This window comes from Danaus plexippus, chromosome 27, assembly GCF_018135715.1.
Source record: "Danaus plexippus chromosome 27, MEX_DaPlex, whole genome shotgun sequence".
Taxonomy (NCBI): domain Eukaryota; kingdom Metazoa; phylum Arthropoda; class Insecta; order Lepidoptera; family Nymphalidae; genus Danaus; species Danaus plexippus.
This window is the reverse complement of record NC_083555.1, coordinates 2124253-2151301: the sequence shown is the minus strand read 5'-3', so window position 1 is coordinate 2151301 and position 27049 is coordinate 2124253. Positions and strand designations below refer to the sequence as shown.

General features: G+C 30.7%; 1 protein-coding gene across 1 annotated transcript in view; it reads right to left on the bottom strand.

Moving 5' to 3' along the window:
- The window catches only part of LOC116775747 (irregular chiasm C-roughest protein-like), a 43397-nt gene extending 16915 nt beyond the window's left edge, over positions 1 to 26482 (bottom strand). The window contains exons 1-7 of the mRNA XM_061525152.1: positions 26241 to 26482; positions 10362 to 10691; positions 8667 to 8817; positions 8173 to 8253; positions 869 to 1020; positions 526 to 617; positions 200 to 308 (exon numbers count right to left, since the gene is read on the bottom strand). Coding sequence (XP_061381136.1) covers positions 200 to 308; positions 526 to 617; positions 869 to 1020; positions 8173 to 8253; positions 8667 to 8817; positions 10362 to 10625 — 849 coding nt within the window. The 5' untranslated portion in view covers positions 10626 to 10691; positions 26241 to 26482. The remainder of the gene's footprint in view (positions 1 to 199; positions 309 to 525; positions 618 to 868; positions 1021 to 8172; positions 8254 to 8666; positions 8818 to 10361; positions 10692 to 26240) is intronic.
- Between the last annotated feature and the right edge of the window lie 567 nt (positions 26483 to 27049).

The window sequence follows — 27049 nt, the reverse complement described above, 5'->3', positions numbered from 1 at the left end:
ATATAAACTTATTTTTAATTTTCCTTTGTAATCCGAGCTATAAGTCAGAATTAATTAAATATTTAGAATTGCATTGCAGTAAAATTGTTGAGGACACATTTTTATCACTATGCAAAAAATGTGAAATGTACTGAAGTAAAAATTTTGCAGTACAGTCATAAAACATTTTTTTATTATATCTATGAAAAAATCAATGTACCTTTAGTACGACACTGGCGGCCTTATACGCTCTGTCTGCGGTATTTTGCGCCTGGCAAGTATACGTGTGGGAGTGGTGCTGTCTGCGAGGACGAAGGTGCAAGACGGACCTATTGAAGTATACATATAAAGCAACTCATTAAAGATTATGTTCTGATAGGAAAAATATTACGAACAGTTTATATACACGAATTTAATATTTAAAGAGTAAAAATTATTATAAGACTAAATTAATCTTCAAGCTAGAATTCATGTCATTACAATCTTGTGATTTGAATATCAACATTTTTATAAACATATAGTTAACATAGTATAATCATTTGTTACCTAGCAATAAACCTCCTGCCGTCTGACATCTGTTCTATAGTGTAAGTAACTCCCTGGTTAAGGACATTACCCTCACTATCAACCCAGGTTATCTGGAACATAAAAAATAATAAACATGCAAATTTCATTAAACATATTAAATTCTATAAAAAAAAATCCAAATTAAAAAAAAAAAATATTGTGTATCGTTTAGTTAGTCATTTTAGATATGTCATATACAAGAAAAGTGTCCAGATTAGCTGGTTAAAGGATAGCTTATTTAAATATATACTAATATATGAAGTAATAAAAATACTTATTAAAAAAAAAAAACAAGTATTTGCTTATTATTCCGCATACTTACTTCAGCTGCTGGCTTTCCCCCCACTGATACACATTCCAACATAATTTCCCTATCTTCAACAGCCTCTATCGTAGGTCCTTTCAAAATTTTCGGTGGTTCGGGAGGAACTAACACGGTAAGACGAGCATATTTCGACCGTATAGCTAATTCTCCTGCAACAATATCAAGAGTTTTAAATAAATATTTATAAAAGGCTAGATTTTTGCTATAGATTAGCAAAAAATTTCTATGTATAACTGACATTTAAACGATTAATTAAAAACAAACATTAACTAATAATAGAAAGTGGTGATTCTGACCACAATTATATATAAAGATACGATAAATTTTCATCATTTGATTATAAAATCCCTAACGAGTCGAGTATTATAAGCACATTTGTGTGAACTAAAATTTTGGGTCAGGTCATAAAAGGAACAATAAAGTCCTCGCTATATTTTGTAATCCAACGACACCACAAAACTAACTTTCCGTATAATTTCATTATAATACAAAATCCAAACTAAAAGCTCACGCTAAGGATTCGGTTCGAATAACAGAAGAGGTATAGATTTTAATTTAGGTGATAAAACTATTTTATTATGAAATATAAAGTGGAGATATAATTTGTTTGCTGAAAAAACTTGTTAATAGAAAAAAAATTAATGAACAGGTTTGTTTAATAATGTGGTCATGATATTATAATTTTAAATTTTTTCAAAAAATTTACTAGATTATTGTGTACTTTTTGTCATCAAAGGGTATAAAATTGTTCCAGTCACCTCGTATATAATTGTCTCACAATGAAACATCGATCGACTAGGAATAATTCTATTTTTTGTTATCTCAAAACATAATTTATATAAGTTTTATTGAAAAAAATCATCTATTATTATTTTAATGTTTAATTAAAGTATCTTAACTTTTAATTTACTAACTGACTCTACAACAAAATATAATTAATTGTATTACAATCTTAATAAGATAATTCAAAGAAACTTGGCTGTTATTTAAGAAAATAAACAAGAAATTGTGGTATGTAACACAATAAAAAGCTGTGTTACTGAAATAGCCGTAGCCTTAGTATGCTATCTTAAATACATTAGGAGAACGCTTTAATGTTTGGGGTATTTTGGGATTGAGGTGAAAAGTTGGTGATTCGATCCAAAATCTCTTTTAATCTCGATTCATAATTTTCGTAACATCCAATTATAATTTGAGAATTTACTATCTAAATATTTCTCCTGTTATCTGACAAGACAAGGGAGTGCTTGGTAAATGTATCTGTGTGTTTAAAAATGTTAAGTGTAATTCTATAACTAATCTTATAAATACTGTAGCGTGTAACGGCAAAAGTTAAAATTGCTGTTATAGTTTACCGCAAAATAGTTTTATAAACTTGAACAAAATAAATATAGTGGAATAAATTCTTAAAATTTTTTCTCCAGACACGTAAATGTTAAGTAACTGGTTTGTTTTATGAACTGAAATGAATAGTTTTAAAAACTTTTAGACAGTGATTTGTGAATTTCATATTTAAACTATTATAAAATTTTCTATTTTCAGTATACACAAGATCTATTAATTGGATATATTTTTTATTATATTATAATTGAATGAAGATATAGTTTTATTGAGGAAACTGAAATATATTGTTTTTATTCTTAATTAAAACCAATTTTTTGTAAGCATACTGTTTATTTGAATATTTTTATACGTACTATGAATGTATGACAATGTTTGACAATTGTCACATAGTATTTTATTAAACGAAATAATACTAAACGCAAGTGATTGAAAAACAGTAACATTTCTGAGCATAAAATCGTAACAATATTTTGTACAAACAAATATAACTCCAAATTTACTTGAAACTCTCAAAAAGAATTGAGTTTTCTAAAGTCTTATCAGAAAATTGTTGTATTGGAAAAAATATGTTTTAGTTGAAAGAATAAAAATTCTAAAAATATATTGACTTTAAATAGCTTCTTTGTATAAAAGGCTACAAGAGTTGGAATTATTTCCGCATTCGTGTCAAGCGATAGCAAACTTTAAACATTGGTATTAAAGTTTATAATTATGTTAAGCGTCCCTCAGCACTGAAAGTTCTTATCAGAGCAATTTGGGAGGTAAGACGAAAAACATCCCAAGGAAAAGTATACGATCTCCGTACACCTTTGCTATACTAGAAGCGGTTAAATTAGAAATTATATATTTTTTTTTTGTATGTACTAGAAATTAACTAGAAAGTTTTAATAATTAGAAAAAAGTATTCAAACAATAATTCTTTATAATTGTAATTATAGATTTTGTCAGTTTGAAATGGTTCTTAATATGCAAAGCCATAAATTAGGACTGTCTATATGTAAGTGTTGTTACAGATAATGCTTAAATCCAAAATATAGTTTGGTTTCGTGTATACGAATTACATTTACACATAAACGTTCGTACTGACATAGACTAATCCATAATATTACTTTCCTGATAAGTTCCAAAATAATCACAGATTGAGGTCAGATTCATACTATTTACATTATGTACGGAACACAGCTAGCCCCAAACTCGATGAGCGTTGTTCCGCTTGGTAACAAATATATATTTATAGGTACAAATCTAAAACGAGAATGAAAGTTATATTTGAAAATACTTTTATTTTGAAGAAACATTAACGTAGAAGTGTTTGTATTAACAGTTGTTGTCTATGTACCATCACATTAAAGTACGCGAGGCTTAAAACATGAGTAAGCATATTCTATCATCAACAATTTACAAAAAAAATCAGCTCTTTTAATTTGTTACCATATCAGAAGACTCTCACTTAAAAAAATAACAAGAAGCTAGGTGTACTCAATTGAGACCATGATTGGTTGTTGAGGTAATGTTGAGGTAATTTAATTATATTAATATAAAATAATGTAAAGGCTTTCAGGATGTATTATGACGTTTGTTGCATTTTAACTAAAAAAATACTTAACGGATTTTGATAAAGCTTTACAATGTCTCTTAGGTAAAGTTTATAATTTACACCGTAAACTTCGCAGAGTATAGATATCTACTGATTAAAATTTTTATTAATTTACTTAACTTCATACATATCTCTCTGAGACGATTTCCGAAGTCCATGCAGAAACAAAAATTATTTCTATATAAGTTCAATTAAGTATTCTATATTAATGATAATTTTTTTAAGACCATGTATACAAAAAACACTCAATAAAATTCTTTATATCACATCCAGCGACTTTACATGTAGAGTTTTGAATAATTCAGCATGATAACGAGAAAGACGCTATCAGTTAGACGATACCGTGATTCCCCTTTTGTCATATTCCAGCATAAGGCTTCATATTCAACGGCTTCCTAACTCGTTTGTGAATCAGCAAATGAAACTAACCCTGAATATTAAGGACTTAGTGATTTTCTCAAAATAAAAGCCTTCCTTTTAAATAACCGAATATATTGTTAAACATATATTTTTAATTATGTTTTTATTTAACAATGTTCCTCGCAAATTCTCTTACTCTTAGCGGAAAAGGATATTCCGAAAATGCAAATTCACTTACTTAGTTGCCAATTCATCGATAGAAAGTTTTAATCGTGTTTCTGTGAGAATTTTTAGTTCAATTTGAAATGAAATAACATTAAATAGACCGGATAAATAAATAAACTATCTGTAAATATGAATTTAACTTGAATTTGTTCGATATTTCAGGAATATTTGTTGTATAATATATTTCCAACGCGTTTATTTCTAATGGAAACAGGACTGATTGTGGTAAAATTCATTAAAGGCTTATATTGTGGGGTTTGGTATATCATTAAATTTAAATGAGCGGTTGAGGAGATGATTAGATCGTTCTAAAATAGCAAAACTTTATATAACGTGCTATTTAAAATATTCATTCATCAGTCTTATTAAAATATAAATGAAGAAGAAGAATGGAATATTTTCCAAACTGATTCATAGCTTCAGTAATAAATAATTCAGTTATAAAATAATAATAACACTATATACATAAATTATATATATAAAAAAACATTTTTATAAACATTTAATAGAAAAAATTTATTCAACAATTACAAAATGAAAAGACACCGTGAAAGGACAAATGACCCAACAAAATCAAAAAGAGCGATCCCAACAAGCTGCCTAAACAAACTAAACACAAAAACAATCACCGCCCCAGCCCCGAAGCCTTGTAAATAGAAATTAGTGAACAACGTTGCCGATTGCTCATAATTGGGTTTGCCGTGCTTTCCTAACATACGACAGACATTCTGTATTGTAGTAAGGTATAAATGGATCCTCATAATTTCATATATGCCACTCAATATTTGTTCTCCTCCCTAGAATAAGAACTATATAATATAATATTTTTATTTTGATATATTTAACACGGTACACAACTTTCAATTCCACTGAATTATAAACATAATACTTTCTAATTGCTAGCTACGAATAAGCCTAGATTAAAATCTTCTGTCAAAAAAATATATTTAAAAGTACAATTAAAACCGTATCAATCATATTATTAGTAATGAAAATAACATTGAAACTGAAATACAAAATAAAATAAAATACGAAGAATTAAATATCGACTCTTTTAAATATAATAAAATACCAAATGTTACCTTTCATAAGGTATTGGTACCCTTAATGGACAACTATAGTTGAATGTTCAGTTTTATTGTTGGCTTGTACCAATAGGCCTATAATGATAAATGAATAGATATAAAGGCAATTAATTGCCTTTTTGGTACAGATTTAGAAATTCTCGTATCAACTACCAAGGTATACTTTGAGCATGTAAACTATTATTTTGCTTTTATCGCCGTTTTACTCATCTTTCTTCATTAACCTTTTATCTTTATTAAATTACCTAGTAAAACAATACTAAATGTACAACTTACAAAAAGCAATATCTGATTTAATTGAAATGATTATAACGCTTCCCTCTTGGTTTTTTCAGTTGTATTCTATTTTGCATATTCCTTATTCATCGCTATAAAGAAAATTAATGTTAAAAATAATATTCTTATCACTTTGTTGTTCGTCTCCTAGGAGCCTTTTACTGTGTAAAGTTATCACTGCTGTTACCGAATGTTTTGGTTGCTGGGTTGATAAAATGTGGAGAAGTTTCAGCATTAGGGGAAGCAGGTATCAAGTAGAGTTGGAAAAAGAAGCCATGGTAAGGAGTTTTAATTTAAAGTTTAAGCAGTCTCCAAATATAGTCATGACAATCTCTTGAAATTTAACACCGTCAAAACAAAGGAATGTTTTTTCACAGTCAAAAGTTTTAGTTAGTTTTAGTTGGTCAACAATCTTCCTACATAAAAGTTAAAAAATATTCCTTTATGTAATTTAATAACAAAGTATTTTTCAAATCCCCTTATCAAGTTATAACAGGAAATAATCCATCTATCAGATATCTAGTTTTAAATTAAGTGTACTTTTTTAATGGTCTTTTCATTTTCAGGATGAATTCTATCTGTTTGAACTTTATTGAAGCTCTAATATTTAATTCAAATAAATATCGGAGTTAATAAATTAATTGTGATAATATCAATGAACTTTTAATAAAATCGCTTCAATATTTGTTTTAATCCAAACATTTCCATTGAAATTTGTCATAAAAGTTATCAGTACCTTCAAAACTAAACGATATATTAATATCATTTTGTAGTTCATGAAATTCTTTGAAAATCTTATAATTTTCATGTTCAAATAACTTTCGAATAGACAAAAGCTATTTACATTTACATTTCAGAAAGAATTTATCAATTTTACTTATTTTAATATAAAAATTTTAATTTTCAACTCGAATATATCATTGTATTTCGATTGTCAATGTGTTATAAATGTAGTTCAAAGAGATTTTTTTATATGGCGTTATGTACTTTGAAATTTGTTTCCTTATTTTTTAACATTTTCGGACACTACGATTTTTTCATTATTTTATAACTATATACGTAATAACGGGTGGTTACTGACAGACGAGATAAAAGTGCTGAGATTTGATTACCTCACTTGAATCAAGTACAAAGTTTTTGATTTATATTTTAATTGCGCATTTCAGAAAGAATACGTTTTATGTTTAGTCTAGAAAACATGCTCTCAAAAGAACTGTAAAAAGCTTGAATTACGAAGAGTGTTCCCTGTATCCGTTGATGTTTTTATATAAAAAATATTTGTCTATCTTTATATCGGTTATTTATTTAGCTCATTGTACGTTTAAAAACTTATATACATATTTCATACTTACGCTCTATATAAAAATATCACTAAAACAACAAATATTCTTACGTACTTGATGTACGTATAAGAATTTATTTGTCTTTACATTAAAGGAAACATTTAAAATATAATTAGTAAAAATTGTATATATCTTCTATAAGTCATTGTTAATCAGGGGCGTGCCCACCATAGATGCAAATAAGCACTGCATACCCTACCCATAGAACAACTAAACCTATATTGTTTAATTCTTACTCCCATACTTTTAATTGTACACTACGGAATACAAATGATATAAATAACTTTCATAGAGTGGTGATGAGCAGATCGTAATCGTTTTAAGGCACTTTCGTGGCTCAGAGGTAGTTGATAGTTTTATAAAGTATATAGATATTAGTTCTGACCGGATTGCTGTAGTTTTATTCGCGAATATTATCAATGTTTTAGAGGAGGAAATTATGATGAAAATTTGTATGATTTTTTCGACCATATTCTTCTTACCCTACCCCAAATCCCTTTGCACGCCCCTGTTGTTAATGCTATATTTACATATTTGTAGACTTATTTAAAATTTAAATGATATTAATATGTTTAAAATAAATTAAAATATATATCATTTAAATCGCAAGTACAGATGATTCCTGAGAAGAAAAGATTCCTGAGTGGAATATTCACAGTTGGATTTTATAACACCGACTGTAAATTATGATAATTTAATTATTTAAGAAATATTATAAGATTCTTACGAGAACAGATTTAAATTCAACTACATTATTCGAATAGGACTTTTATTTTTACATTTTCATCTTGATTCATCAAAGCTCGCTGTAAATCAAATGAACTTCAGTTTCGTAATAATAAAACGTGTTGAAAAACGAAGCTCATATTAAAGTATAGCTCTCGACATATATATATACATATATATATATATATATATATGTCGCGAGCTATCTATTAATATATATATGATCTATTAATTCTCAATATACTTCTTGCATTCGTCAAACTATTTTCATAATTAATATAATGATAATTTACTTCCGCTGTGCTTTTAACCAATTATAACATCTCGTCTATAATTCAAACCTACCTTTCGGTCCCGTGCTGACTTGGCACTGGTAGTTGGCGTCATCATCAATAGTGACGTCACTGATATCCAATGAATAGTCTCCTAAAAAAATATCAATAACTAATAATGTAAGAAAAAGCTTCCATAACATATGCTATGTTTTAAATATCTAATATGTTTAATTCTCATAATAGCTTCATAATTTAGAAACTAAATAAACGTATGTATATGAGTGTGGGTCATAAGAGGCATAAAAAGATTGTGTAAGCGTTTAACCAAACCTTTTTAATATTACCATTTTTCGTTTCTACGATATAGATTATTGTATAAATTAAGTAATTTTTGAATGCAAAATATAGTATCCCAATTTTTTACTACGTATAAATACATTCATAAGGATTATATAAAAAAAATAAAAATAAACATAACAATAGCAAACTATGCGATCGAACCGTAAATAAAATATTATTGTAAAGACTTTTTTTACTTTATTTTAATACTTAATAATAGCTTACCTTCCTCGTCACTCCCAACCATTTTGTACCTCTCATATCCTGTCAAATGGCGATGAGTTCCAAGACCAAAGTCATCTTTTGTCCACTGAAGTTGACCAGCTTTGTTAATAACTCTACACGGCAAAGTTACCCTTGACCCGAGCACCGCACTCTACGGACAAAAAAAAATCTTAATACACAATATACTGGTCTCTATGCACAGGTGTAACCCACCTCTATAGAACTATTTCCAGAAGTAAAATAAATAAATAAATAAATAAATAAATATAATTGCTGCTATTGATATGAATGTGACTGAATAAAGACAACACAGTAAGTTCGCTTCTTTTATCAAGTATGTCATATAAATCATCAATGTACAAAAAATTGGACTTGTAATAAATCCTGTTCCGTCATTGAGTATCAGAAAATGAGGTGTCCAAAACAACCCATCAACTATTTCCTGTAAAATATAACTCAACTGAAAGTATCGACTGTTTGGTATCCCAATATTCCATTAAGTCACAATTAGAAAGCGAAAATCAAAAAGGGTCCCCGCTAATAAATAAATCAGCATTCTCGAGGGAAACCAAAAATCCAAGTTCCGAACGTCAAAATATTAATTTGTGAAATTCCATTTCATAAATCAAACTTTCCAACCCGATTACAGACCTCTTTTATAAAGGTCTATTCATAATTGTAACCAAATTTATGCTATAAATGCAAGACTTTAAAATAAAGCACGAATAATGAAGCAACTTTGTAATTCCCAATTAAAACATATTATAATTAGAAGCTTCAATTATTAACAAATTAACATTGAACACTACAGAATTTTGTTTGTCCACTGATATAAATATAACACACAGCGAAATATGAGTTGAAATTTTGATCAAAAATTAATTATTCGATGTTAATCTATTAATTGAATCGCATAACGCATTATCGTTTTATGCGACATATATTTTACATAATAAATTAAAATGTTTAAAAACTAATTTATGTTACCTTACTCAGCGTGTGCGAATAAAATTTATGTATATCTACACACTAGCAAGATGACTGAAGTGACTGGTATTGAAATATATAAGAGGATATTAAAAATTCCTTACGTCGAACGTTAAGTTTGCTCGGATTATTTGTGGTTTTCTATATAAATGTTGTTATAGAAAACTTATATTGACAATATTGAAATGTAAATATATTATGTACTCACATGATATATTTTATGTACTCGCATGATAAATATTTAAAAAATTGACAGTTCCTAGTATATAAATTCTATGAGAAAAAAAAAATTTATAGAAGCGCGAATATCGTTCATAAAAATAAACAACAAAAATTTAATTGCTACAAAAAATTTTACGCCACCGTTTAAACATATTATTTAAACGTATTTTCCCGTTGCGATGAAAATTTTAATCCTATCAAAATGCTGGCAAAACAAACACTACGCAATGTGTAGTTTGAACGGTAATGGAAGCAGTCACTCTTTGATACTGCGTTAGCAAATTAATTGGCAATCTAATATTATAATTGCATTGATTTAATTAATTGCCTAAACTGTTATATGACTAAAGTTATAATCAAATTTAATTGACCTATATTTATCGTTTATACTTCTTCAATTGTATAAGTATACCTACAACTGTGACTCAACTTACAAATAGTGTTTTGACCAGAATTATGAAGAGGAACCCGTTCCACATAACTCACCTGATCCTGCGGTTCGATAGCAAATTTCTGCGGACTGTACGCATTCACTGCGTGCATTAATAAGATCAACGCCATACAATGCTTGGCTATTGTGATATAGCTAATCAATAATCGCAGCAAAAGGAACAATGGATTTGCCTTCCTACTCGTTACCCTTGACGTACTGAATTTCATTCCTCTGATTACAATCTCTGTTATCTTCTCTTCAAGATCATCAATCTTGTCCTTATTGAGATTAACACCGGCTGTATCTGTTGCTGCCATTTTGAATTATGTGTTACAGCCATATGGCAACATTGAAAAGCCTGTTTTGTTCAATTCAAAATCCATCTGTAACAAAAAATATTTACCATTCAAACACTATTCAATATATATCTTGTAGCTATTTTGTGATATAATAAATTAAAAATAAATACAACGCAAAACCTCGCTGCATTTTTTGTAAAAAAAAAAACTTTGTTATAATTGATTCGCAGGTGAAATAAGTTGAAATAAAAATATGCGTTTAATTGCATTGCATTATTTTTAGCTGCCGCAAAAATAAAAACCGCACGTAATGTTTTAAATACGTGTATAATTTAACATATATAAATTTAAAAATTAAATCTGTTATAGAGGTGTAAATTTAACCCGATCATTCAGCAATTGAACATCTAAATATATAACAATAAAATAATCTATTTAATTAGTTTAACCAACAAAATGAGTATGAATTATTAGGAAGGTTCCATCATATATCTGCCACAACAAGAACGATGACGTCCTTAAATCAATATAACCTCAACATATAGCCTTATAAATTCTTAAAATACATAAACCTGTCCTGACCATAGCGAATGAGAGCACTAAATAATTCGGCTCCTTGGCAAAGACAGCAGTTTCTGCCGCACTGATTCGGAATTACAACTTGCATTCGAATGATTCTATCGGATCGCTATTGTGACAAGTATGAGCCCCACAACCTGTGCTTTTTGTTGATGTTTTATGTTACATCAAGAACAGTATACATTTTTACGTTATTATATAATACAAATTCTAGATTATTGCACATTTTCGCATTATATTTCCACTTCACCTCATGAAGAACTCATCGTTTATCTCTTTACTTCTAGTTTTTTATGGTATTCATTGATATTTTTCTGAAAATCTATTAGCAGACAGTTCTTTATAATTATATTGATGGAATTTAATACAAATTTATGGATTTTAATGTGAATATTTTCAATCAATTGAAAATTTTACATGGTTTGATGTCAATGTAAGATTTCTAAATATCATTTTAATAAAGTAAATACAACTGCTTTAAAATTATAAAATGTGTTGACATATTTTTGTACGAAAGAATAAGAATTCTATAATCCATCAAAGAAAATATAAATTCGAAAACTCATAGTAGCTTATATTCCTCGAACACTTACTTAAACTATTAGATCTTTACTTTTCCATCCCTCCCTTCCCTTAAATATTTAAACAATGTATGACAGGGACAAATGTATATGCTTTGATACATCCGTAACTTGTGATTCTCGAAGGAATGTTCAAGTATTTCGTATCATAAATGAATCTATGCGAAATACGACTTTAAAAGCTAACTTGTTAACTTGAGTGAGACTCGATATATTAGTATATCACTGTATTTGCACAAATTACCAATGATTGCTATCAATTTAGTATCACCAAAAGAAAAAGGACAATATAATTGTTTTTTTCTTTGAATAGAACAATAACGTCAATGGTTAAGTAATTTATAGCACCATATTTAGGTTTACAGTTAATTCGTTTAAGCCACAATTGTTTTAAGTTTTTATAATTTAATTGTGTGAAACATTGTAACGATTCCCTTGTGAAATTATGCTTGATATCTGTATTTCAAGGGTTCAGGTAATAAATTAATGTATCAATCAACCAATTAAATACTTTGTTGACTCCTTAATTTATAGCCAACGTTACTTATACTAATTGTTCTAGCTTTCGCCGGATTTACATGGCATTTTAAGTGCTAAATACTTACAAGCGCAGGTTGACGTTGAGGTTGCAGGTAGTTGCAGCTTAATTTTGGACACTTTCGGAATTCAAACATAGCAGGAAACGCAAGGGAAGTAGAGGAACAAGAATTTCCGGTATTCTGATCGAGTTGAATAAAATCGCAATACCTTCTGTAGATTCTTTGCATTATATATTATACATAACTCACTACAAATCTGCCTTTCAGTTTAAGAACCAGGTTTACAGAACAATGACCAATAGTTTTAAAACAAATTGGTTCCCCAGGATAAGTTTGATCCATGAATAATTTTAAAAACTTTTATTTCGTGAGCTTTACAATATAGTTATTTAAACACATAAAGGAAATAGAATTAAATAGGTAAAGTTCTTATTAAAAGCATCTGATGAAGAAAAAAAAACAATTAAATTGAAAAAAGTACTGAAATTATCTAGCAAGATATTCACGTCGAAGACCTTAATTTGGTCACAACTTGAAATAGACTTAGACATATTTTGCACATATAAAACAAAACCTTATTCTATTAATATAAGATTCAATTTAGACTGTTTTATAAATGTTGGTGTTTTTAGATCTGGAATCGTTCCAGAACATGCCTGTGCAATAATTCTCGTGTGCCCGAGTTGGATATTATCGTTTAAAATTATATTGTCTTTAAAGTTCAACTTGAAGTGACTTTGTAAGATTTCACTTTATAATTAAGGTAATTCTTAATTATATAAAATTTGAATTTAAAATAATTTTCCAAATAAATTTATTGTATTTTCATTTTTTATGTGAAATTATTTTGTATACTAACATTTTTATAACTTATTTTCTACAAAAGGAACATAAGGTTTACAAGCAAGTTTTCCTTAGATAATTTTTTTAGAGAAAATATTCTTGTTAAATTACTATTTTGTATCATTAAAATAATATAATTCTTTCATTGGACGACGAATCCAATAACGATTTTCAACCCTAAGAATCATTAATTTAAGTGTAACCTCAAACATCAATTAATTGGGATCATAGTATCCTCCCATACCTAATATTAATAAAAGGTTAAATTAATTTATTAATTAATTATTAATAAAATAAGCCATCGCTTTATCACTCATAGCGATGAGTTTGTGTCTTTTAATTTATTGTGTATCTTCTTTATTCATAATTAATTTATCCAATTACCTTAACTTCTCAAGTGACGACAGATGTTACACAAAATTTTACAATATGTCATTAACTTGTTGTAATAAATTTATATTAATTAAATTAAATTAAATAACAAGGCCCAAAACTATTTTGATTGTTTCTACTTATTATATTATTTAATAATTTAAAAGGATTAACTACTCTATATACATATTTATATTATTAAAAATATATTTCTTAATATACAATTAAATATAAATAATTACTTCGTATATTTTTCCATCCCTCCACAAACTTTATCAAAGTATATAATCATCATCATCAGCCTATCGGAGCCCACTGCTGAGCTAAGGCCTTTTCTCACATGGAGAAGGTTAGAGCATTAATCACCGCACTTGCTCTGTTTTTGATATCAGTAAATTCCAATTAAAAAATACTACTAATGTATACTGTTCAGAAGACTGTATGTTATATTTAAAATAAATTTTTATATTAGCAACTCGCTGTCACTTAACTGGCACCCATTAACACTAAAGGATTATCGTGTAAATAATGTCCATCTGTAAATAGATGTATCATATATTTTTTCATGAAAACTATATAATGAATATTGAAGTTAGTAAATTGAAGAAAAATTCCTTTGTAAATTAATGAAGCAATCTAAAGCTATCTTAGTCTGATAGTCCCTACAATGTTTGGATATAACCAAGTAAGATAGAGTGTGTAATTGTTATTAGGAGTTATACAGTTATCTGCAAGAGTTATACAGTTTTCTACAATAATTATACAGTTTTAGGAATTCGAAAACGAAACAAACATCTAGTGCATTACAAGTACATTTCTGTGAGCAGTGCTAACATTTCTGAGAACTTTATATATGTACATTTATCCAGAGCATTTGATGCTGTGATTACATCTATTTTGGTTACAGTCACATATTTCTATAGAGCATTGAATGACAATGTTTTATACATACGGGCCGTATCTCATAGTCTAAGAAAGCATTCGACTCCTTTTTAGTGTAACATTTTACGTATGTATATATTTTTACAAGAAAAATTTATAATTAATTTCAACTTTTATGTGGGTGATGACATCACGCTCGTGACTTCTAAGGTGATGACTTCACACCCGTGACGTCAAAATTTTTTCCATACTTTCACGATATATGTTTACGATATATATATAACTATCACCTGTACGACTAATATGATAAAATTTAATAAACTTTACGTTTTAATTACTCAAGACCTCTTGTTTATAATTGTAAGATCGAGTCCAAAAACCACAAAAACTGGAAATTAAAAAAAATAATTTTACTTTTAAAAAGTTGAAATTAGTATAACTTACAACTAAATAAAATGTGATGACAGAATTCTATCTTTGTTTTAGTAATTTTTTTCAAGCGTTATTTTAGTTAAAAGTAATTTTGCGTCAACAAAGTCACTCCTAAAGCTTTTAACTCACACCATACCAGACATTCCGAAACGCCAGGTGGGAGTGAGATTTATTTCATACACTCTATATAAGGACAATTTAATGATACTTGATACTGGATACGTTATTATATGAAAGAATTCATAGTACTCGTTGTATGATACATTATATTTATATATATATATATATATATATATAAATAAATAAGACTTCATATATTAGTTACTGCCGGCAAAGTTTTAAGCCTTTGCACAGCAACTCGCTTTGATTGCCGGTATTTGAGATATCAATCACGCTGTTTTGAAGCAACCATTAAGTTCTGTCACAAATACTAGACATTAAATTATTATCATATATAACGAGAAATTACATTTTATCGATATGAATAGGTACACAAAGAATGTCTTTACCCGAGATTTCACTGATCTAATGTAGTTATGTTAAAGGTCGCTTTGATCATACTATGTGACTTGAATGAATGAAGAAAATAATATCATTGCATGGGTAATAAATGTCGTTTGTAAAACCACGCACAGATATTCTTTAAAGATCCTCAGTCCTACTCTACGTGAAGGTAAAAACATCGTTAAATTTAGTACATTTAAATAAAACAAATAAATTTATACATCAATTATTCATAATGTCTATCACAGCACATAAATACATATATATCTTGTGCCAATGAATTCCAAATTGAATATTTTAACAGCACTCTGTATAACTTTAAACCAATATAATTGAAAAGTTAGTCTCTCGCCAGTTTATTGAACCCTCTATACAAACCAACCACATTATAGAGACCCCTGTTCACAAACATGGTGTATTAACACCGATGCTTTTAATAATGGACGATCTGGTCTACCCAGTCTAGACTGACCGCTAGTTCAATATGAATAGAAGTAAGCTATGGGTCTTGAATGTGGTTTGCCGACGGAAAGAAGAACTACTTTTTCTAGATCTTCTCTGTTATCTTATATATATATAATTAATCAGCTGGTTTTGCTCAAGAATTCTAGCATAGTCTATAAAATGTTCACAATTATTGTCTCAATATAATAGTTGCTTGATATCATTAAAGTACTATCTTTGGTATTAACTGTGTGAAATTCCTGGTTATATCAGAATATATATCATCATGATCATCATCATCATCAGCTTATCGGAGCCCACTGCTGAGCAAAAACCTCTTCTGACATGGAGAAGGTTAGAGCATTAATCACCACGCTTGCTCAAGACGGGGTGGCGATTTCAATCTGTGTATATATATAACTAAAGTTATAAATACGTAAGTTTTAGTAAAATCTTCATGTTATTAGCATCTTAAAAGACTTCACAATTTCTTGCTTTAAATAATGTCGAAAGCAATTATAATAAGATAAATTTTGTATTCATATGTATTTTTTTAAAGTATACAATATTTTAAAATTTATTCATAAACATTGCAAGACTTACGTATTATTATACGTACGTCATAACCAACTTACTGACAGTTTAAATGTTTTTTTCATAATTCAATTCATTTTTACGAAATTAAATCAGATGATCTGTAAATAAAACGTTACAACTATCAGTTTTTAGGTAAGGCATAACCCTTACTAGATTTTGCAAAACGAAATTTAACAGTCTTACAGTCAGTTAGTCAAACTTGTTCTCAAGTTCTGCATATTGATTAATGTAACTTAAAATCCATACTAATATTATAAATGCGAAAGTAACTCTGTCTGTCTGTTACACTTTCACGCCTAAACCAGTGAATTGATTTTGATGAAATTTGGTACAGAGATAGAATAGACCCTGAGAAACAACATAGTCTTACTTTTTATTGCAAAAAAATTGGGGAGAATGGGTAAAAAGAGGGGATGAATGTTTATATGGAAAATCCTCATTTTTGAAGATATAACAGTGAAACTTTGTTAAGTTAGGTTATTTGCCCGACGCGGAAGATGGTATTGAGCATGACGTGCCCGAAGTGACCCGGGTAGAGTTGAGAGTGGCGGTGTCCCGCATCAGGAACACCGCCCCAGGACCCGACGGCATTCCAGGCCGTGCTTGGGTCCTAGTCATGAAGGCTCTCGGGCCCCGTCTAGCGAGGCTCTTAACCGCATGTTTGGAGCGGGGCCAGTTTCCAAGCCGGTGGAAGACAGGAAAGCTGGTCCTACTTAAAAAGGAGGGGCGCCCCGCAGACTCACCATCTGCGTATAGGCCAATCGTGTTGCTGGATGAAGTGTGTAAGATCTTTGAGCGAATCATCGCCAGTCGCCTCGTCCAGCACATGACAAGGGTGGGACCGGATTTGGCGGACAACCAATATGGTTTTCGCCAGGGGCGCTCCACAGTGGATGCGATCATGCGCGTGAAGACCCTCACGGAGGAGGCAGTCGCTCGAGGTGAGGTGGTCATGGCGGTGTCACTCGACATCGCCAATGCTTTTAACACTTTGCCCTGGAACACCATACGAGAGGCACTGCGGTACCATGCGGTGCCGCGTTACCTACAACGCATTGTCGAGGCATATTTGTCAGAACGATCTGTGGTGTACCCGGGTCGAGAAGAATGGGGTCGGCGAGAGACGTCGTGCGGCGTTCCGCAGGGTTCGGTGTTGGGGCCGCTACTGTGGAATGTAGGGTACGACTGGGCTCTACGCGGTGCGCTTCTTCACGGTGTCGGCGTCATTTGTTATGCCGACGATACGCTAGTTACAGCGCGTGGAAAGTCGTACCGTCAAGCGGCCATACGTGCAACTGCTGGTGTCGCGCATGTCGTGGGAAGAATACGGCGGCTGGGCTTAGAGGTGGCATTGCACAAGTCTGAGGCCATCTGTTTCCATGGGCCAAGGATGAAGCCGCCTTCGAGGTCCAGCATCACAGTAGGCGGAGTCTCCATCGCTGTCGAGTCGACAATGAAGTACCTTGGACTAATCCTCGATAGTCGGTGGAACTTCGGGCCGCACTTTACACGGCTTGCCCCTAGGTTGTTGGTCACCGCTTCTGCACTCTCGCGCTTGCTGCCCAACCTGGGGGGGCCCGAATGCTCATGCCGGAGACTCTACATGGGGGTCTTGCGGTCGATGGCTCTATACGCTGCGCCCGTGTGGGCAGAGGCCCTGACGGCCCGCAACGTCGCTGCGCTGCGAAGGCCGCAGCGCGTGATGGCTATTAGGGTCATAAGAGGGTACCGTACAACCTCCTTTGAGGCAGCGAGCCTCCTAGCCGGATTCCCCCCCTGGGACCTCGAAGCAAAGCTCCTCACGTCGCTCTATTGGTGACGCGTAGAGGCGGTCGAGCGAGGCGAACGCCTGATGCCTCGACAGATTGAAGCACGGAGGGCGGAGATCCGCCAGGTCCTAGTGGCAGAGTGGCAGACGCGCTTAGCGCAACCCACGGCCGGTCACGCCGCTGTAGCGGCGGTAAGGCCTGTTTTCGAGAGGTGGCTCAATAGGAGCCACGGCACCCTCAGCTTCCGGCTGACGCAGGTACTCACCGGACACGGGTGTTTCGGGAAGTACCTTTGTCGTATAGGCCGGGAGCAGACGTCCCAGTGCCACCATTGTGGTGACGGCCGCAATGATACGGCGCTGCATACGTTGGCGGAGTGCCCAGCTTGGGCCGAGCAGCGCCGTGACTTGGTCGCGGCTATAGGTGATGCGGGAAATCTCTCGCTTCCGACTGTAGTGTCTGCTATGGTAGGGAGCGAGTCAGGGTGGTGTGCCGTCGCCACCTTTTGCGAGGCTGTGATGCTCGCAAAGGAGGCGGCGGAAAGAGAGAGAGAGGCTGCCTTCTCTCTCCCCTCCCGCATCAGACGCATTGGGCGCCGAAGGGTGGCCGAATTCCGGCCACCGTAGAGCGCGGCCTGTGGACGACAGATTCGGGGCATCGTGTCGTCCGAACAGTTGCAGGCTTCGAGGCGGCGGCGTGTGTCCCGCGCGCGCCTCATAGTTGAGTCCTGTGGCCGGGTGACGGCCGCAGAGCGGCTGACGGGGCCCACCTGACCATCTGGTGGGTCAATACTTGTCGGGGGGGTGGCGACGAATGCTTTGGCGATACCCGCCCCTTTGACATACGGGTACATGAGGAACACGGGTTGGTTTTTAGTCAGTAAGAGTCTGACAGTCCCCTTCGCCCTTCCCCGAGGGCGACGGGGCTCCATGAGGATTTTCCAACCCGAAACCAAAAAAAAAAAAAAAAAAAAGGTTATTAGGACACTTTATTAGGAATAATTAATTTGCAATTTTTTTTTTATTTTTTCCATACTAATATTATAAATGCGAAAGTCACTCTGTCTGTCTGTCTGTCTGTTACTCAATCACGCCTAAACTACTGAAACAATTTGCACGAAATTTGGTATGGAGATATTTTGATACCCGAGAAAGGACATAGGCTAATTTTTACCCCGGGAAAATGACGCATTCCCATGGGAACATTCAGGTGGGCCGATCGCTTTTACGCCTAAACTACTGAACAGATTTAAATGAAATTTGGTAAAGAGATAGTTTGAGACTTAAGAAAGGACATGAGTTACTTTTGACCGCGGGAACATAACGCATTCCCATGGGAAAAATTACTTTTCTGGCAAAGGAAGGAAAAACAATAAAACATCGTTTATAAAAATGTATTGCAGTAACCTATCTTCTTCTTAAAATGTATTAGCCTAACCTATGACAATCACACTTAGTATGGCCTCATCCCGTCTCAGCACAATTGAAACATACGTAAAAAAAAGTTCAGCTCAGGTTTTTTCATACTACTATACAAAAAAACTATCCAATGCGGACGAAGTCACGGATAAAAGATATATATAATTCTGAAATTTACGCGTACGCGGAAGAAGTCGCGGGCAAAAACTAGTATCTCCTATAAAAGATAATGCGCTAGTGTTAGTATTATTAAAAACTTACTTATAAAGCAATTATAATTTAGAATACTTATACTTTATTTATTTATTAATTAACGCTGTACATATATGTACATATTTATACTTTGTACAATCAATACACAATGAAAAAACTGGTATCCTGATATCTTTTAAGTTAATTCCTATAATTTGTTTTTAACTGAGACTGCAGATGAAACGTAACAGTTACGTAACCGCGGCTCGGTTTTGAACCAGTTCATTTACCTCGTTACCAGTTTAAAATAAAATCTCCTGAAATATAAAAGTTTCTTTTATATTTAATGGGATCGAACAAACATTATCTTTAGCTTTGGATTTATTTAGACTATTATTGTTATTTATTAATAGAAATTATATAAAAAATACTGTACTTACTTAGATTTAACTTGTTTTAATTTCAAATACAGTCCTTAAATAATCAAAAAATGTACTGAACCTAATGTAATCTTCCTATTAAACGTCAAATATGTTATTAAATAATAATTCATAAAGTAACTTAGAACAGAAAGTATATTCTAAATTTTTTTTACAATTAAGTTACCTATAGACACTTATAACATGCATTACACTCACATAACTATAAATAAAAACAAAAAAGTAACATTTCCGATTCGTTATACTTCGGTAAATGTTACATATTATCACGGTAACATACAACAGTAAAACGACGCCACAGTATAGAACTAGTTTATACGCGATGACTATAATAACTGTATTAGATAGCTGTTCAACGGAAGGGACTTCAATACAACTATACATATATACTAGGTATTTATGTATGTATATACAGTTGTAAAGTTGATTGCAATACAATATTACTCTATGTTACAAAGTAATAAAATAATTATCTCGATACAAAAATAAATCAAATAGACTAACACAATATATATTATACCGGCAATGCCCGCGACTTTGCGTGTTGTTATTTAATATTGTATTAAAGAAATATAATTATTTTAATTAAACTAGCCTAAGTTACTGTTAATTAAGTCAGCTATATGAAAGCGAAATTTTTATCAAAATCGATCCAGCTATTTCAGATAAACGTTGGAACAAACACTGGCATAATTTTACAAATTACTTTACCGTTTACACAAGCGATCATTTAACTTTTAAATAAAAAAAGAACGAAGTGCCTTTAATTTATAATAATAAGAGCAATTTTTCGTTTCCTCAACTGGTTCTCAAAATTGTCACTGGAGCCATAAGCGTGGGTAAATAATTAAGCCATAAAAATCCTGTGGCTTGTAAAACAAGCGTGAAAAAGGTCAGGCACTTAAACAGGATTAGAAGGATCACAGCACTGCTGCAATTGTATCATTTCCCATTCGAAGTAAATTAAAAGAAAGGCTTTAAAAATTAAAAAAGCGTATAACATTTTAAGGGCTTTTTGTATAAGATTTTCCAGCGACATTGCTTATGTGACACTCGTAATGTCAGGTCATAATACTCGTATGCAGACAAAAGATTTACATCGCTTCTTACATATACGTACTTAAATATTATTATACAAAAGAGAATACATAAGAAATATTACACAAAGAAATAAGAATAGCCAATATCAGAATATAAAATTAATATTCTGTTTGGGCTATGTCCATCAATTACATGAACAAAGACCATGTAAAATGTACATAGATTCTAAAGTTGCATGAAAATTCGAAAATAGAATTATATTTTAAGTTATTTAACCCGTCGCTTGATCAAAGCTAAATGTAATTGCAATGAATCGACAATTTAAACACTCTACCACATCCATTAATAGCATTTAAGCACTAAACCCAAGTTCAACCTTCAATGCCTAGGATACCTAAGCTCTATAAAACGATGTACCAAGCGGAAACTAAAGTAATTACAAATAAATTAAGCTTTTTGCTTTATCTACAACGCAAAACTATTAGTTTAATCGTCTGTAAGAACGGATAAATGTACGTACTTATAGTATCTTACCTTTGTTTATAATTAAATTAATATTAATATTTAGTTTAGGTACTTTTCATAAATGTAACTCATAATTCCAGCTATAATTATGATTACTAGCTCATTGTAGTTAAGGTCTAGTTATATATATAATAGTATTTAATATGGTATACATTTAGTCTTAGGATTTCAATTACAAGATCAAGTGACAAACACAGGTGCATCACGATTTTATCTAAACAATGCGCACACGTTTGTATTTCGGTGGTCAAATAATGTAACGTAAAAATTCAATTGATCTGAATAATATTCTCATTAATAGAGACTGTTCATACGTGTTCCAAAGCTGAGTCAATCAAATTTTTTACATTTAAATTCAAATGTTTCGAGTGATTGAGTAACATTCGTGTGTAAACTTCCTTATTTATAACGTTCGTTTAATTTCAAACTCTATATCCATTCTTTTCAACAATTTGTATGAAAATTGTATACGCTTTTTATTTATCATTAACTTTTAATTGTTTCTCTTAAGAACTTTGTCAGAAACAACAAACTTAATTCATACACATTACGAATTATTAAGAAGGTTCTGGAAATTCAGATTTAATTAAAAGGCTGGTTACAGACTAGTTGTATATAATGTCCGTCTATTATGGACTTGGAAAATTTTTATTTGACTGAACTCGTAGTTATAACATTTTATATGTATCTAAAACCAGGTCAAGAAAAAATATTTGTTAAACAATACAATGAGATCTTTTATCAGCTTATTCCTCTAATACTATTTAATTCGTTATCCCGTTTTATTTTTGTTTAACAAAAACTGGGCTAATATTTAACGCGCATCGAATGAGGTCCGGCATTTTACAATATATGTGTTACTTCCAAATGAAATACCAAATATTACGAGTGAATTCATTTGGAATATAAAAAAATATTATTTAAATATCGAAACAATAATAAAAATTCCGAAGCGAAAAAAATGCATACTCATAGAAAAGCGAATGAAGTAATTATAGTTTCACTCTTATATCACAGTGTTGTTGACAGTTTATTAATTTAAAACATTATTTCTAAATATTTAAAGTTATAATTTAACATAATAATTAAAACATGATGATACAGATAATAAAGGAAATTTAATGTGTCGACTCAACGAGCTCACTGAAAAAAATAAAAAAAATACTATTACCATACAAAAAATTTTACTCACTTAAATCTAGTGACATCCATAAAATTTAATATTACTTTTATAAAACACATCCATAGAAGTTTTTTTCTAAAATTAAAAAAAAATAAGCCACAAAGGACTAAATAATGCGATGTGCAGCATAAAAACTTTTTTCTGTAACCTGTAAATATTCATTGTAAATTTCAAATACATACCTGAATTCCATTTTTTTTCCTATCCACATTGTAAAACATATAGGAATTTGAAGAATCGTTTCGATTTCATTCATCAGGTTTTGTGTTAAAATTATAATAAACGCTATATAAAAAAAAATAGGTACCGAATTTAATCTATGAAAAAAATGTTCACTAAATAAAGTTGTTGATTGATTGCATGAAGATTGATAATCACAGATAATGAAAGGAGATATTTTTATTACATTTTTATCGCTTTCTACATGATTTTTACTAGCTTTGAGAATTTATCTTTGATCAGTGAAACTTTGAATATACTTAGACATGGATATCTCACGTTAATTTATTGTACGAACGATGGTGAAGAAATTAATTTGTTTTTGTGTTCAAAATATATTAATATCTTTTTAAATCGGTTACTATTTTACACAAATCGAATGAAGTTCGGTTTGTTAGTATAACCACGTAATTCTATTTGCTTAAATTAAATTGTTCAATATCTTTTCGCAATAAGATCCAATCAAAACTCTTGAAGTCAACTATTCAGCCAATAGTATTTTTGACGTATAACTATTACTTACAGACAATTCAAGTAGCCGGTTGAAATCCTGCTCGTGTCAATATTTTCTCACTCTACATTATGTACATAGCTTTAAATTAACAATTTATACAAATAAAGATTATTATAATGATATATTTATTTATATTAGGAACTGTCATCGCTTTAAGTCAAGGTGTGTATTTAATAATTCTTCTATAAATATATATATTCCAATCTATTTGTTTCTTAGATAGTCGAAACATGTAATCTCCGTTACCATGGTAACCGAAGCGAGAACCCAGATTTGTTTATCACACTATAAATAAACATAAACTATTGTATTTTTATCTTTTATCTGTACCCGATCGGACGTTCCGTTTGTTGTCTATGGATAATATACCGGTTATTGACGATCGTAAAAAGACTATATATTCACCGGTTATTCCCAGAAGTGTTGTAAGAACTTTATTTACTCTATTTTTCAGTATTTCTCAGTATCCAGATTTATAAGATCCCCATCCGTATTTTGGTAGGGCTGGATTGACATATTGGCACTTCGTTCAGGAATTTAAAAAATCGAACCAAGAGAAAAGTTTTTTTAAGGTCAAATCTAGAGCAAAATGCGAATATCTTCAGCCTTATTGTGGAAAGACTTATCTTTATATAAAAGATGATTTGTGTATCAAATATTTGTATATTAAGCCAGATCGCCGACCAATATTAGAAATATTTTTTCAAAGAATAAGAATAAGTTCGTTTTTTTTTTTTTTACAGAGTTCCTTTTAGAAGTGACTTATGCTATTTAAACAAATCATATAAATAAAAATATAACATACATATTTTTTAAAAGAAAAATAGTTCTACTATAGTTTTAAAATAGTTCTACTATAGTTTTAAAATCCCAACAAGAATTATTTCACTACAACTACTGCCATCTATGTTTCATTTTGCTAACTAAACTTAACAAACTAATATTTCTAAACCTTCTACATTGAATTACTATAGACAAAGTCATATGTATTTATAAAATTATTATATACTTTAATGTTTGAAATTATACTTTAAAAATATGTTTTGTAGCTAAATCAATTAAAAAAGATCTTAGCTTTTTTAAAAAAAAAAGTAAAGAAAAACATGAAAAAGAATAAGGCACATCGGAATTCTTGGAAACGTCGGTAAACAGATTTAAGCAATAGATCATAGCTTGGATTTATTCGATCTTAAAAGCTTTAGTGAAAGAAATTGATTTTATTCATTTCTTGTACAAATTGAATTACAGCCATTGGTTTTTATAATACAATTCAGATACATATATGTATTTAGAGTTGAATTTATATATTACAGAAGTAGAATCAGAGTCTTAATTTTATTGTAATTAATAAATGACATATTGTTATAAAAAAGTTGTTTGATATTTATCATACCGAAAAAAATAAATTTAAATGCAAAAATACATCGACTAGAACTCAAAGTATATAATATATAACAAACATTTGAATCGTTACAAAACAATACAATTGTTGACACAAAAACAAAAACATCTTTAACACAAAAGTTAAAACAAACCATTCATTGACGTCGGGTATTTTTTGTGTCATCAAAACGTGTTCCTCGCTCATGGGAATGGGTTTTTTAAACAGGTGCTACTGGAGTATTTTTTTTATTTTTAAACTTTTTAAATTTGGAACGAATGGATTATATGTCATGATTTGTGTGCTTTGGGCTGGTGATAGTGATACTAACCTTTTTGGTGAGCTCTCCTTTGAGTTTACCGAAAATTTGAATATCTTTTGAATGTATTTATTTGTAAGCTTTTATATCTTAATATAATTTGTTTTATTGTTTTATATTTAACCGTCCGTATTTATTTAGATAAAAGTAATGTTCTCCTTTTTTAAATATCAAAAAAAGCATGTAATTTGGCATAATTATTAACGGATTTTATTTTTCCGATAAGACTATTAAAAAGTCGGTACAATTACTGGTTTATTTTTTGAAGTAAGGATGCATTGGCTATAATTGCTTAAGGGACCAGTTCTAGACTCTTGCCAGCCTGAGATTATTTCTCATCTTGTGTTCATATGAAACATTGTTAAAAAGGAAAATATTCCAAGAAAATGAATACCGTCAAGTCTTTTGCTGTAGTATATTCAAAAGACACGATTTTATTATTATTTTATCTAATAATTATTACACTTAATTTGTTTTCCATATTAACTTCAATTCTCACCAGAAAAAAAAAACCATGAATTAAACCGAACTTAACGCGATAAAGTATATGTGATTATTCATTCACATAGCTTAATAATAAAAAAATACAAAAAGGTTTTCTTTCACTAATGCTGTGTAAAATGTAACAATAATGTTAAACTATTTATTTAATTACCGAAAAGAAATCATTTAGACCATAAAATATAAAAACATTTACATGAGAAATAAAAAAGGAATAGATAATAATACTCAACATAAATATGTCATGCTATCTCGACTTCCTGCTACAAAAATGACCGTCACCTAATAAAATTATCACAAAATTATATTAACATACAAAAAATTTTATGTAATTGTAATATGAATTTATATAACTCACCAAAAAAATTACTAAATCCAAACAATAACACAATCACAATCCAGCACTGAAATGTATAATTTAATTAATAAAATAATAATTAATTTTTAATCGATTTAGCTATTTCATAGTTTAACATTACACAAAAAACTGGTACGAAAGAATATCTGTCAATAGAAAAAAAAGTTCTGCTGTCAAAACAAAAAGCGCGCGAACAAGTCTATATTCGAAATTCAATTGACGCGTACACCCGAGTGGAGCGATGCCCGGGCAAATACTGAATAGCTACTCTCACCCTTACGATAGAACAATACTAGAAACAGAGGATCGGTTACGCTTTGAATTTGAATTTGGAAGCTTTTAATTATTTACTAATATAGTTATAATTATAGATTATTATATGATTGACACAACAACATTTATTACAAAAAAAATACAATTAAATGAATTAAGATACACAATGATTTAAATTTGAAATTATAAAAAAAATATAAGTTTTACAATATTTATGTAATAATAAAAATTTAAATAGCTAAAAAAATTATCAGTCTTCTAATTTTATAAAAATATTAAATTAATAAAATATTATGAGAGAGTGTTACAAATTATTATATTTTATTTATGTTTTATTGAATATAGCAACACGAAATAATTATCAATGCAGCATCTATACAATTGCACTTCTATGCCGTGAGTGTTTTATCTCTTTCCCACGCCACTGCAGCATGTTCATATGATGCGATGAACTTGAATATACATATATTTTTATTTCGAGTTTAAACTAGAAGAAAAATTCTCTCTGCGGGATAACGTTTGACTTTTCTTGCAAA